The 15,041-nt window shown below is 45.9% G+C and overlaps 1 protein-coding gene across 2 annotated transcripts in view; it reads left to right on the forward strand.

Moving 5' to 3' along the window:
- fmn2b (formin 2b) overlaps positions 1 to 15,041 on the forward strand; it is a 150,307-nt gene that overhangs the window by 95,538 nt on the left and 39,728 nt on the right. For both annotated transcript variants that reach the window (XM_090218029.1, XM_090218030.1), the window contains 5 exons: positions 5,254 to 5,315; positions 9,308 to 9,399; positions 10,797 to 10,926; positions 12,409 to 12,555; positions 13,113 to 13,172. In XM_090218029.1, coding sequence (XP_090074155.1) covers positions 5,254 to 5,315; positions 9,308 to 9,399; positions 10,797 to 10,926; positions 12,409 to 12,555; positions 13,113 to 13,172 — 491 coding nt within the window. The remainder of the gene's footprint in view (positions 1 to 5,253; positions 5,316 to 9,307; positions 9,400 to 10,796; positions 10,927 to 12,408; positions 12,556 to 13,112; positions 13,173 to 15,041) is intronic.

Here is a 15,041-nt window from a genome sequence, read left to right on the forward strand (position 1 = left end):
GCTCTCTCGCTCTCTCTCACTCTCCCTCTCTCTCTCTCGTGCTCTCTCTCTCTCGTGCTCTCTCTCTCTCGTGCTCTCTCTCTCTCGTGCTCTCTCTCTCTCGTGCTCTCTCTCTCTCGTGCTCTCTCTCTCTCGTGCTCTCTCTCTCTCGTGCTCTCTCTCTCTCGTGCTCTCTCTCTCTCGTGCTCTCTCTCTCTCGTGCTCTCTCTCTCTCGTGGTCTCTCTCTCTCGTGGTCTCTCTCTCTCGTGCTCTCTCTCTCTCGTGGTCTCTCTCTCTCGTGCTCTCTCTCTCTCGTGCTCTCTCTCTCTCGTGCTCTCTCTCTCTCGTGCTCTCTCTCTCTCGTGCTCTCTCTCTCTCGTGCTCTCTCTCTCTCGTGCTCGCGCGCTCTCTCTCGCTCGCGCGCTCTCTCTCGCTCGCGCGCTCTCTCGCTCGCGCGCTCTCTCTCGCTCGTGCTGTTCAGAGAGGGCTGAGGATAGGTCAAGTAGACACTACTGCTGTTCAGAGAGGGCTGAGGATAGGTCAAGTAGACACTACTGCTGTTCAGAGAGGGCTGAGGATAGGTCAAATAGACACTACTGCTGTTCAGAGAGGGCTGAGGATAGGTCAAGTAGACACTACTGCTGTTCAGAGAGGGCTGAGGATAGGTCAAGTAGACACTACTTCTGTTCAGAGAGGGCTGAGGATAGGTCAGGTAGACACTACTGCTGTTCAGAGGGGGCTGAGGATAGGTCAAGTAGACACTACTTCTGTTCAGAGAGGGCTGAGGATAGGTCAAGTAGACACTACTTCTGTTCAGAGAGGGCTGAGGATAGGTCAAGTAGACACTACTTCTGTTCAGAGAGGGCTGAGGATAGGTCAAGTAGACACTACTGCTGTTCAGAGAGGGCTGAGGATAGGTCAAGTAGACACTACTGCTGTTCAGAGGGGGCTGAGGATAGGTCAAGTAGACACTGACTAGAGACTACTGCTGTTCAGAGAGGGCTGAGGATATGTCAAGTAGACACTACTGCTGTTCAGAGAGGGCTGAGGATAGGTCAAGTAGACACTACTGCTGTTCAGAGAGGGCTGAGGATAGGTCAAGTAGACACTACTTCTGTTCAGAGAGGGCTGAGGATAGGTCAAGTAGACACTACTGCTGTTCAGAGGGGGCTGAGGATAGGTCAAGTAGACACTACTTCTGTTCAGAGAGGGCTGAGGATAGGTCAAGTAGACACTACTGCTGTTCAGAGGGCTGAGGATAGGTCAAGTAGACACTACTGCTGTTCAGAGAGGGCTGAGGATAGGTCAAGTAGACACTACTTCTGTTCAGAGAGGGCTGAGGATAGGTCAAGTAGACACTACTGCTGTTCAGAGGGGGCTGAGGATAGGTCAAGTAGACACTACTTCTGTTCAGAGAGGGCTGAGGATAGGTCAAGTAGACACTACTGCTGTTCAGAGAGGGCTGAGGATAGGTCAAGTAGACACTACTTCTGTTCAGAGAGGGCTGAGGATAGGTCAAGTAGACACTACTGCTGTTCAGAGGGGGCTGAGGATAGGTCAAGTAGACACTACTTCTGTTCAGAGAGGGCTGAGGATAGGTCAAGTAGACACTACTGCTGTTCAGAGGGGGCTGAGGATAGGTCAAGTAGACACTACTGCTGTTCAGAGAGGGCTGAGGATAGGTCAAGTAGACACTACTGCTGTTCAGAGAGGGCTGAGGATAGGTCAAGTAGACACTACTGCTGTTCAGAGGGCTGAGGATAGGTCAAGTAGACACTACTTCTGTTCAGAGAGGGCTGAGGATAGGTCAAGTAGACACTACTGCTGTTCAGAGAGGGCTGAGGATAGGTCAAGTAGACACTACTTCTGTTCAGAGAGGGCTGAGGATAGGTCAAGTAGACACTACTGCTGTTCAGAGGGGGCTGAGGATAGGTCAAGTAGACACTACTTCTGTTCAGAGAGGGCTGAGGATAGGTCAAGTAGACACTGACTAGAGACTACTGCTGTTCAGAGAGGGCTGAGGATAGGTCAAGTAGACACTACTGCTGTTCAGAGAGGGCTGAGGATAGGTCAAGTAGACATTACTGCTGTTCAGAGAGGGCTGAGGATAGGTCAAGTAGACACTACTGCTGTTCAGAGAGGGCTGAGGATAGGTCAAGTAGACACTACTGCTGTTCAGAGAGGGCTGAGGATAGGTCAAGTAGACACTACTGCTGTTCAGAGAGGGCTGAGGATAGGTCAAGTAGACACTGACTGGACAGTTAACAGCATTTTATTAATAAAACTATATTTTGTCTACATTTTTAAATGTTTTATTTCACCTTTATTTAACCAGGTATGCCAGTTGAGAACAAGCTCTCATTTACATCGATCTAATGAAGAGTATATTATGTTCCTTGTTGGAGTTTTATTGTTGTTGGTGGTCGGAGACACTTACAGTATATATTCAGATAATCGCTTTTCCTTCAAAAGGTTGTCTGGTAAATTGGCCTGATAATTTCCCCTCCTTAAAAAGGCGGTTGAGATGAATTGGTGTCAGAGGTTCTAGTTAGCCAAGCAGACAGCCAGTCTCTCCTTGACAGCCAGTCCCGATGTGGAGGAGTGATTTTTTTTTTTTGCCATGCAGCCAAATGTAGTTAATTGCCCCCCCCCCCCCTAGCCTCATCACACCCCCATTAAGCTTCTTAGTGGTGTTTGGGGGGCTGGGGACCTTTTTATACGCCTGTGGGTGGTACTGAACTCTGTGGGAATAGGAAAAGAAATGCTCAGCTCTGCTCTAAAGCTGGGAGCTTTGCACACGGTGGATTTGACCCCGTTTCAAGGTCGTGGAGGATTAATCCAGCTGCTGCGTTATGAGCAGAGCCGTGCTCCCCTGTGTCCAGGCCGTGTCAGGAATGAGCTTATTTGGTGTCTGTGGTACCGACTTCTTTCCTCCCTCCCTCCCACCTCTCTCCAAGTTCTCACAGCTCTCAGGGTGTCAGCTCCCAGCCTGCACTTGATCTCGATGCTCTGGCGTCTTGTTGGCGTCTTGCGTCACTGCGTCTCGGCCTTGCAGAGATATGCAGGAGGGTTTAAGTCCTGTTGGCTCCAACACTTGTTTTGACCCCATCTCTCCCGTCAGACGAGGGCTGTAGTAAGGTCAAAGTGCCCCCCCCCCATTACCAACCCCCACCAGCCTTCAGTCTTTAACCTTATGACCAGTGGTCAGAGGGTAAATGGGCAAGACAAAGATTTAAGTGCCTTTGAAGGGGGGTATGGTTGTGGTTTCCAAGCGCATCGGTTTGAGTGTATCAAGAACTGCAACGCTGCTGGGTTTTTCAATCTCAACAGTTTCCTGTGTGCATCAAGAATGGTCCACCACCCAAAGGACATCCAGCCAACTTGACACAACTGTTGGGGAATCATTGGAGTCAACATGGGCCAGCATCCCTGTGGAACGCTTTCAATACCTTGTAGAGTCCATGACCCGACGAATCGAGGCTGTTCTGAGGGGGTGCAACTCAATATTAGGAAAGTGTTCCTAAGGTTTTGTACCCTCAGTGTATGTCTATAAACACGTGTGTATATATGTACACACACACACACAGTTGAAGTTGGAAGTTTAGCCAAATACATTTAAACTCAGTTTTTCACATTGGCATTTAATCAAAGTAAAAATCCCCCGTTTTAGGTCAGTTAGGATCACCATGTTATTTTAAGAATGTGAAATGTCAGAATAATAGTAGAGTGATTTATTTCATCACATTCCCAGTGGTTCAGAAGTTTATATACACTCAATTAGTATTTGGTAGCATTGCCTTTTTAAATTGTTTAACTTGGGTCAAATGTTTCAAGTAGCCTTCCACAAGGTTCCCATAATAAGTTGGGTGAATTTTGGCCCATTCCTCCTAACAGAGCTGGTGTAACTGAGTCAGGTTTGTAGGCCTCCTTGCTCGCACACACTTTTTCAGTTCTGCCCACAAATGTTCTATAGGTTGAGGTCAGGGCTTTGTGATGGCACTCCAATACCTTGACTTTGTTGTCCTTAAGCCATTTTGCCACCACTTTGGAAGTATGCGTGGGGTCATTGTCCATTTGGGACCAAGCTTTAACTTCCTGACTGATGTCTTGATGTTGCGTCAATATATCCACATAATTTTCCATTCTCATGTTGCCATCTATCTTGTCAAGTGCACCAGCCCCTCCTGCAGCAAAGCACCCCCACAACATGATGCTGCCACCCCCTTGCTTCACTGTTGGGATGGTGTTCTTCGGCTTGCAAACCTCCCTATTTTTCCTCCAAACACAATGATGGTCATTATGGCCAAACAGTTCTATTTTTGTTTCATCAGACCAGAGGACATTTCTCCAGAAAATTACGATCTTTGTCCCCATGTGCAGTTGCAAACCGTAGTCTGGCTTTTTTATGTTGGTTTTGGAGCAGTGCCCTCTTCCTTGCAGAGCGGCCTTTCAGGTTATGTGGATATAGATACTTTGGTACCTGTTTCCTCCATCTTCGCAAGGTCCTTTGCTGTTGTTCTCGGATTGATTTGCACTTTTCGCACCAAAGTAAGTTCATTTCTAGGAGACAGAACGCGTCTCCTTCCTGAGCGGTATGACAGCTGCGTGGTCCCATGGTGTTTATACTTGCGTAATATTGTTTTTACAGATGAACGTGGTACCTTCAGGCGTTTGGAAATTGCTCCCAAGAATGAATCCGACTTGTGGAGGTCTACAATTTTTGTTCTGAGATCTTGACTAATTTCTTTTGATTTTCCCATGTTGTCAAGCAAAGAGGCACTGAGTTTGAAGGTAGGCCTTGAAATACATCCACAGGTACATCTACAATTGACTCCAATGATGCCAATAAGCCTATTAGAAGCTTTTAACGCCATGACATCATTTTCTGGAATTTTATAAGCTGTTTAAAGGCACAGTCAACTTAGTGTATGTAAACTTCTGACCCACTTCTGACCCACTGGCATTGTGATACAGTGAAATAATCGCTGTAAACAATTGTTGGAAAAATGACTTGTTATGCACAAAGTAGATGTCCTAACCGACTTGCCAAAACTATAGTTTGTTAACAAGAAATTTGTGGAGTGGTTGAAAAATAAGTTTTAATCACTCCAACCTAAGTAAGTGTATGTAAACTTCCGACTTCAACTGTGTGTGTGTGTGTATATATATATCACTGTCTCCTGTCCCTTTGAGCCATACTCAATAACCACTAACTGTGTTCTGTCCCTTCCAGCCATCCTCAATAACCACTAACTGTGTTCTGTCCCTTCCAGCCATCCTGAACCTGGACAATACTGTGGTGGATCTGGAGACTCTACAAGCCCTCTATGAAAACGTAAGCCTCTGATCTCTCAGAAGGGGTGTCTTTGGCCAGGATTCAAACACATGCAAATAAACGAGCATCACACTGTGTTGGTTTGAGTCATGGCCTTAGTCTTATTGTTGGCTGTCAATGTATCCAGGCTATGATGGACTCCCCTTAGTTCTGGTCACTGCATGTCACTATAGACTTCAGTCACCAACGGTTGTTCAGTAAGGAACAGAAGAGTAAGAAATTGTAAGAAATCAGTTATTTACAGTATCACTTAGTTCAGGCCTTGTTATTTTTATATTCTTTATTATATTATATTATATTATATTATTATATTATTATATTATTATTATTATTATTATTATTATTATTATATATTATATTATTATTATTATTATTATTATATATTATATTATTATATTCTTTATTTATTATATTATATTATATTATTATATTATTATTATTATTATTATTATTATTATTATTATATATTATATTATTATATTCTTTATTTATTATATTATATTATATTATTATATTATTATTATTATTATTATTATTATTATTATTATTATTATATATTATATTATTATATTATTATTATTATTATTATTATTATTATTATTATTATTATATATTATATTATATTCTTTATTTATATTCTTTATTTATTCTTTATTTATTATTTATTTATTATTATTTATTTATTCCATCTTTATTTAACCAGGTAGGTCAGTTGAGAACAAGTTCTCATTTACAACTGCGACCTGGCCAAGATAAAGCAAAGCAGTGCGACAAAAACAACAGTTACACACGGAATAAACAAACACACAGTCAATAATACAATAGAAAAAGTCTATATACAGTGTTGTGCAAATGGAGTAAGGAGGGAAGGCAATAAATAAGCCGTAGTAAATACAATGTAGCAATTAAACACTGGAACGGTAGATGTGCAGAAGATGAATGTGCAAGTAGAGATACTGGGGTGCGAAAGAGCAAGATAAATAAATAAATACAGTATGGGGATGAGGTAGGTAGATAGATGGGCTATGTACAGGTGCAGTGATCTGTAAGCTGCTCTGACAGCTGGTGCTTAAAGATAGTGAGGGAGATACGAGATACGAGTCTCCAGTCTCCAGCTTCACTGATTTTTGCAGTTCGTTCCAGTCATTGGCTTCAGAGGACTGGAAGGAAAGGTGGCCAAATGAGGAATTGGCTTTGGTGGTGATCAGTGAAATATACCTGCTGGAGCGTGTGCTACAGGTGGGTGCTGCTATGGTGTCCAGTGAGCTGAGATAAGGCGGGGCTTTACTTAGCAAAGACTTGTAGATAACCTGGAGCCAGTGGGTTTGAGTATGAAGCGAGGGCCAGCCAACGAGAGAGTACAGGTCGCAGTGGTGGGTAGTATATGGGGCTTTGGTGACAAAACGGATGGCACTGTGATAGACTGCGTCCAATTTGTTGAGTAGGGTATTGGATGCTATTTTGTATATGTCATCTTCGAAGTCGAGGATCGGTAGGATAGTCAGTTTAACGAGGGTCTGTTTGGCAGCATGACTGAAGGAGGCTTTGTTGCGAAATAGGAAGCCAATTGTAGATTTAATTTTGGATTGGAGATGTTTGATGTGAGTCTGGAAGGAGAGTTTACAGTCTAACCAGGTATTTGTAGTTGTCCACGTATTCTAAGTCAGAACCGTCCAGAGTAGTGATGCTGGACGGGCAGGCAGGTGCGGGCAGCGATCTGTTGAAGAGCAGGAATTTAGTTTTACTAGCGTTTAAGAGCAGTTGGAGGCCACGGAAGTAGAGTTGTATATGGCATTGAAGCTTGCCTGGAGGTTAGTTAACACAGTGTCCAAAGAAGGGCCAGAAGTATACAGAATGGTGTCGTCTGCGTAGAGGTGGATCAGAGACTCACCAGCAGCAAGAGCGACATCATTGATGTATACAGAGAAAAGAGTCGGCCTGAGAATTGAACCCTGTGGCACCCCCATAGAGACTGCCAGAGGTCCAGACAACAGACCCTCCGATTTGACACACTGAACTCTATCAGAGAAGTAGTTGGTAAACCAGGCGAGGCAGTCATTTGAGAAACCAAGGCTGTTGAGTCTGCCAATAAGAATGTGGTTTTGATTGACAGAGTCAAAAGCCTTGGCCAGGAAGATGAATACAGCTGCACGGTATTGTCTCTTATCGAAGGGGCTTGTTTACCATGGTGTTAGCTCTGTGAAGGGGCTTGTTTACCAAGGTGTTAGCTCTGTGAAGGGGCTTGTTTACCATGGTGTTAGCTCTGTGAAGGGGCTTGTTTACCAAGGTGTTAGCTCTGTGAAGGGGCTTGTTTACCATGGTGTTAGCTCTGTGAAGGGGCTTGTTTACCATGGTGTTAGCTCTGTGAAGGGGCTTGTTTACCAAGGTGTTAACTCTGTGAAGGGGCTTGTTTACCATGGTGTTAGCTCTGTGAAGGGGCTTGTTTACCAAGGTGTTAGCTCTGTGAAGGGGCTTGTTTACCAAGGTGTTAACTCTGTGAAGGGGCTTGTTTACCAAGGTGTTAGCTCTGTGAAGGGGCTTGTTTACCAAGGTGTTAGCTCTGTGGGCGGTTCAGGACAGCTGCCATGTTTATATCTTCATATCCAGGAACTTTTGGAGAGACTCACTCACCAGCTTTGTGTCGTTATTCAATGAACTTTACCTTTATAAATGTAATATGGCACGATGGACAATGATAACCAACCATGAGTTGATTTGTCGATGGACGTTGCACAGGCTTATGTGTTGATGCTTGTATGCAGGTTGACATTTATTGGCATGAATCTTGCCCTGGAGGCAGAACTGAGTGATGGGGCAGCTGCAAAGTCAAAATTGGCTACAGTACATTGTAAAAAAACAACAACATTCAAAATATTTATGTTTGGCTTAGGCATTAGGGTTAGCAGTGTGTTTTAAGCGTTAAAATCTGATTTTATGACTTTGTGGCTGTGCCAGCTTGTGACCACTCTGCAGAGCTGCCTCCAAGGCAAGACTCATGACAATAAATGGCATCCTTCTGCTTGAATAGGCTCCGTTCTGATGCAAATACAGAACGGAAGTTGATCTTTAGATTACGTTCCCATCGCAAATATTACCGATCATTTTAAACACACACTGTGCAATTTCTGATGGTTAATTTGGTTAACTTGACTGTCATTCAGAGGGACATTGCAGTCCCAGGAGCCCTGGTAAAATTGTCCCTGTTGACATCGTTTCACGTCCCACAATGTTGAGTAATTTAGAGGTTAATCACATCGTCAGTTCTGTCACAGTAGAACAGTATGTGGGTGGCAGGTACAGCAGTTAAGAGCAGTGGGCCAGTAACCGAAAGGTCGCTGGATTGAATCCCGGAGCCGACCAGGTGAACAATCTGCCTGTCCTTGAGCAAGGCGCTTAACCCGAATTGCTCTTGTAAGTGACTCTGAATCAGTGTCTGTTAAATGACTCACTGACTGTAAGTGACTCTGAATCAGTGTCTGTTAAATGACTCACTGACTGTAAGTGACTCTGAATCAGTGTCTGTTAAATGACTCACTGACTGTAAGTGACTCTGAATCAGTGTCTGCTAAATGACTCACTGACTGTAAGTGACTCTGAAACAGTCTGCTAAATGACTCACTGACTGTAAGTGACTCTGAATCAGTGTCTGTTAAATGACTCACTGACTGTAAGTGACTCTGAATCAGACCGTCTGTTAAATGACTCCAATGTCAGTGGAGGAAATGTTTTACTGTGTGGCTTTTGTCTTTCCTTGGTTTGGTTTGTTAAACAAGGGTCTGATTCCATGTGCCAGAATAACATACCACTATTAAAATACTGTAGTGCAGTAGTAGTGGTGAAATACTACTACTACTACTACTACTGCAGAAGTACTACTGCCTGCAGTTCAGCACACTATTAAACTACTACTGTACTACTACTGCCTGTAGTACTTCTGCAGTTGTCATGTAGTACAGTACTTTGATCATGTTGTCCTGATGTTGTCTTTTCAGAGAGCACAACAGGATGAGATGGAGAAAATCGATAAGCACATCAAGTCATCTAAAGACAAGGACAACGCCAAACCACTGGACAAACCTGAACAGTAGGTGTTCTGGAGAATCGGTTAAATTATTCAAACAACCAATCATGTTCAAAAAGTAGAGATACTTAAAACCCGTCCTCCAGTCTCTTGTCTCCTCTATTCCAGGTTCCTGTTACATTATGAAGTGGTAGCCTCAAACCCATCCTTCAATCTCTTGTCTCTATTCCAGTTACATCATGAAGTGGTAGCCTCAAACCCGTCCTCCGATCTCTTGTCTTCTCTATTCCAGGTTCCTGTTACATTATGAAGTGGTAGCCTCAAACCCATCCTCCGATCTCTTGTCTCTATTCCAGTTACATCATGAAGTGGTAGCCTCAAACCCATCCTCCGATCTCTTGTCTCTATTACAGTTACATCATGAAGTGGTAGCCTCAAACCCATCCTCCGATCTCTTGTCTCTATTCCAGTTACATCATGAAGTGGTAGCCTCAAACCCATGCTCCGATCTCTTGTCTCTATTCCAGGTTCCTGTTACATCATGAAGTGGTAGCCTCAAACCCATCCTCCGATCTCTTGTCTCTATTCCAGTTACATCATGAAGTGGTAGCCTCAAACCCATCCTCCGATCTCTTGTCTCTATTACAGTTACATCATGAAGTGGTAGCCTCAAACCCATCCTCCGATCTCTTGTCTCTATTCCAGTTACATCATGAAGTGGTAGCCTCAAACCCATCCTCCGATCTCTTGTCTCTATTCCAGTTACATCATGAAGTGGTAGCCTCAAACCCATCCTCTGTTCCAGTTACATCATGAAGTGGTAGCCTCAAACCCGTCCTCCAATCTCTTGTCTCTATTCCAGTTACATCATGAAGTGGTAGCCTCAAACCCATCCTCTGTTCCAGTTACATCATGAAGTGGTAGCCTCAAACCCGTCCTCCAATCTCTTGTCTCCTCTATTCCAGTTACATCATGAAGTGGTAGCCTCAAACCCATCCTCCGATCTCTTGTCTCTATTCCAGTTACATCATGAAGTGGTAGCCTCAAACCCCTCCTCCGATCTCTTGTCTCTATTCCAGGTTCCTGTTCTAGTTACATCATGAAGTGGTAGCCTCAAACCCATCCTCCCATCTCTTGTCTCTATTCCAGTTACATCATGAAGTGCTAGCCTCAAACCCATCCTCCCGTCTCTTGTCTCTATTCCAGTTACATCATGAAGTGGTAGCCTCAAACCCCTCCTCCAATCTCTTGTCTCTATTCCAGGTTCCTGTTCCAGTTACATCATGAAGTGGTAGCCTCAAACCCATCCTCCCATCTCTTGTCTCTATTCCAGTTACATCATGAAGTGGTAGCCTCAAACCCCTCCTCCGATCTCTTGTCTCTATTCCAGGTTCCTGTTCCAGTTACATCATGAAGTGGTAGCCTCAAACCCATGCTCCGTTCTCTTGTCTCTATTCCAGGTTCCTGTTCCAGTTACATCAGATCCCCAACTTCTCAGGCCGGGTGTTCTGTATCCTGTTTCAGTCCACCTTCTCTGAATGGATCTCCTCTATCCTGCGCAAACTGGACATCCTGCAGAGAGTGTGCACGGTGAGTCTGTGTGACTGCAGAGAGTGTGCACGGTGAGTCTGTGTGACTGCAGAGAGTGTGCACGATGAGTCTGTGTGACTGCAGAGAGTGTGCACGGTGAGTCTGTGTGACTGCAGAGAGTGTGCACGGTGAGTCTGTGTGACTGCAGAGAGTGTGCACGGTGAGTCTGTGTAACTGCAGAGAGTGTGCACGGTGAGTCTGTGTGACTGCAGAGAGTGTGCACGGTGAGTCTGTGTAACTGCAGAGAGTGTGCACGGTGAGTCTGTGTGACTGCAGAGAGTGTGCACGGTGAGTCTGTGTGACTGCAGAGAGTGTGCACGGTGAGTCTGTGTGACTGCAGAGAGTGTGCACGGTCAGTCTGTGTGACTGCAGAGAGTGTGCACGGTGAGTCTGTGTGACTGCAGAGTGTGCACGGTGAGTCTGTGTGTGTGACTATTATTATTTGACCATGCTGGTCATTCATGAACATTTCAACATCTTGACCATGTTTTGTTATAATCTCCACCCGGCACAGTCAGAAGAGGACTGGCCACCCCACACAGCCTGGTTCCTCTCTAGGTTTCTTCCTAGGTTTTGGCCTTTCTAGGGAGTTTTTCCTAGCCACCGTGCTTCTACACCTGCATTGCTTGCTGTTTGGGGTTTTAGGCTGGGTTTCTGTACAGCACGTTGAGATATCAGCTGATGTAAGAAGGGCTATATAAATACATTTGATTGTGTGTGACGTGTTTGGTATGTGTGTGACGTGTTTGGTATGTGTGTGACGTGTTTGGAATGTGTGTGCTTATAGACCTGTTTCGTGTGCCTCACCTAGTAGAAATCAGAGGAGGTCTGCTAAGGTTTTGTCCTCTGGACAGTTCTACCAGACACTCATATTACTGAGGAAATACCGTCTCAATCCTTCCACTGTGGAAGTTGTTTTAAACAGGAACATCAGAGTAGGTTGAAATTAACAGCCCTTCTGGTTGAAGTGTGTTCAGAAAACAGTTTTCATATTGAAACCAGGTGACTGAATTCTTGATACTATTAATCTGCTCAGCCTCATATATACTGACTGCCCCCCCCCCCCCCCCCTCGCTCTGTCTCGATCTCTCCTGTCTGTCCCCCCCCCCCCCCCTCGCTCTGTCTCGATCTCTCCTGTCTGTCCCCCCCCCCCCCCCCCCCCCTTCGCTCTGTCTCGATCTCTCCTGTCTGTCCCCCTCTTCTCTCTGTCTCGATCTCACCTGTCTGTCTCCCCCCTCTCTCTCTCTGTCCCTGTCTCAATCTCTGTCTCTGTCTCTCTGTCTCAATCTCTCCTCTCTGTCTCAATCTGTCTCTCTGTCTGTCTCAATCTCTCCTCTCGGTCTCAATCTCTCATGTCTGTCTCTGTCTGTCTCAATCTCTCCTCTGTCTCTCTGTCCCCCCTCTCTCTCTGTCTCTCTCAATCTCTCATGTCTGTCCCTCTGTCTCCCTGTGTGTGTGCCTGCCCATCTCCTCCTCCTCCAGACCTTGCAGAGTGGCCAGTGTGTGATGCAGGTGCTGGGTCTGGTCCTGGCCTTTGGTAACTTCATGAATGGTGGCAACCGAACCAGAGGACAGGCTGACGGCTTTAACCTGGATATCCTGCCCAAGCTGAAGGATGTGAAGAGCAGTGTGAGTGGCACTACTAGGGCACTAGGCTCTGCACCCTATTCTCTATGGTTGGAAGAGGCACTACTAGGGCACTAGGACCTACACCCTATTCCCTATGGTTGGAAGAGGCACTACTAGGGCACTAGGACCTACACCCTATTCCATATGGTTGGAAGAGGCACTACTAGGGCACTAGGACCTACACCCTATTCCATATGGTTGGAAGAGGTAGTAGGACCTGCACTACTAGGGCACTAGGACCTGCACCCTAATGGCTCCCTGTTCCCTATGTAGAGTCCATCTGGTCAACAGTAGACCGATGTATAGGCAACAGGGAGCCATTTGGGACCAAGCTTAGTTACACCTCTAGTTACACTGTCAGACATGACTGTCTATTTTGTCAGGGTTTATATTGTGCTGGAAGACTGTAGTTACTGTTCCTACCATGTCTTTTGATGACGTGGATTAAAATATATATTCATTCTGTAAAAGCAGAACACTTTGTGAGGAAGTGTCGTAAACTAAACATGAATTCCCTGAACTGAAGCTAATTTCTTGTGTCTTCCTCCTTTTGGCAGGATAACACACGGAGCCTGTTGTCCTACATAGTGGCTTACTATCTGAGGCACTTTGACCAGGTACGTTGGGTCCTGTTTATCCGAGTCCTGTTCTAATCACTCGTCTTGGCACGGGGCAGACCGGGACTTTTACATTGTATTTATTTTCCCTCAGTGGTAACTAATGCGTGGTAAGGCGTTTAGCTGGACCAAGCCCAGTAGGGCGTTTAGCTGGACCAAGCCCTGTAGGGCGTTTAGCCGGACCAAGCCCAGTAGGGCGTTTAGCTGGACCAAGCCCAGTAAGGCGTTTAGCTGGACCAAGCCCAGTAAGGCGTTTAGCTGGACCAAGCCCAGTAGGGCGTTTAGCCGGACCAAGCCCAGTAGGGCGTTTAGCCGGACCAAGCCCAGTAGGGCGTTTAGCTGGACCAAGCCCAGTAAGGCGTCTAGCTGGACCAAGCCCAGTAGGGCGTTTAGCCGGACCAAGCCCAGTAGGGCGTCTAGCCGGACCAAGCCCAGTAGGGCGTTTAGCCGGACCAAGCCCAGTAAGGCGTTTAGCTGGACCAAGCCCAGTAAGGCGTTTAGCTGGACCAAGCCCAGTAGGGCGTTTAGCTGGACCAAGCCCAGTAGGGCGTTTAGCTGGATGAAGCCCAGTAGGGCGTTTAGCTGGATGAAGCCCAGTAGGGCGTTTAGCTGGACCAAGCCCAGTAGGGCGTTTAGCTGGACCAAGCCCAGTAGGGCGTTTAGCTGGACCAAGCCCAGTAAGGCGTTTAGCTGGACCAAGCCCAGTAGGGCGTTTAGCTGGACCAAGCCCAGTAGGGCGTTTAGCCGGACCAAGCCCAGTAGGGCGTTTAGCCGGACCAAGCCCAGTAGGGCGTTTAGCCGGACCAAGCCCAGTAGGGCGTCTAGCCGGACCAAGCCCAGTAGGGCGTCTAGCCGGACCAAGCCCAGTAGGGCGTCTAGCCGGACCAAGCCCAGTAGGGCGTCTAGCCGGACCAAGCCCAGTAGGGCGTCTAGCCGGACCAAGCCCAGTAGGGCGTCTAGCCGGACCAAGCCCAGTAGGGCGTCTAGCCGGACCAAGCCCAGTAGGGCGTCTAGCCGGACCAAGCCCAGTAGGGCGTCTAGCCGGACCAAGCCCAGTAGGGCGTCTAGCCGGACCAAGCCCAGTAGGGAGTTTAGGTATTGGATTTTGATTTTGTCAACAAACAAAAAAGTTAAAATTAAAAATATATTTCCACATATCTGCCTTGATAACAATGTTTCATATGACAGCTTTGCTTACTCTTGGCATTCTCTCAACCAGCTTCATGAGGTCGTCACCTGGAATGCATTTCAAATAACAGGTGTGCTGTTTAAAGTTAATTTGTGGTATTTCTTTCTTTAATGCTTTTGAGCCAATCAGTTGCGTTGTGACAAGGTAGGGGTGGTATACAGAAGATAGCCCTATTTGGTAAAAGATCAAGTCCATATTATGCCAAGAACAACTCAAATAAGCAAAGACAAGCAAAGGTCCATCATTACTTTAGGTCATGAAGGTCAGTCAATCTGGAAAATTAAGAACTTTGAAACGTTCTTCAAGTGCAGTCGCAAAAACCATCACGCGTTATGATGAATCTGGCTCTCATGAGGACAGCCACAGGAATGGACCCAGAGTTACCTCTGCTGCAGAGGACAAGTTCATTAGAGTTAATTGCACCTAAGATTGCGACCCAAATAAATGCACAGAGTTCAAGTTAGACACATCTCAACATCAACTGTTCAGAGGAGACCGTGTGAATCAGACCTTCATGGTCGAATTTCTGCAAAGAGACCACAACTAAAGGACACCAATAATGCGAACAGACTTCCTTGAGCCAAGAAACACGAGCAATAGACATTAGACCGGTGGAAATCTGTTATTTTGGTCTGATGAGTCCAAATTTGAGATTTTTGGTTCCAACCACCGTCTGAGTG

Source organism: Oncorhynchus mykiss, chromosome 23 (assembly GCF_057628025.1).
Source record: "Oncorhynchus mykiss isolate SJ-2025 chromosome 23, ASM5762802v1, whole genome shotgun sequence".
Classification (NCBI taxonomy): Eukaryota; Metazoa; Chordata; class Actinopteri; order Salmoniformes; family Salmonidae; genus Oncorhynchus; species Oncorhynchus mykiss.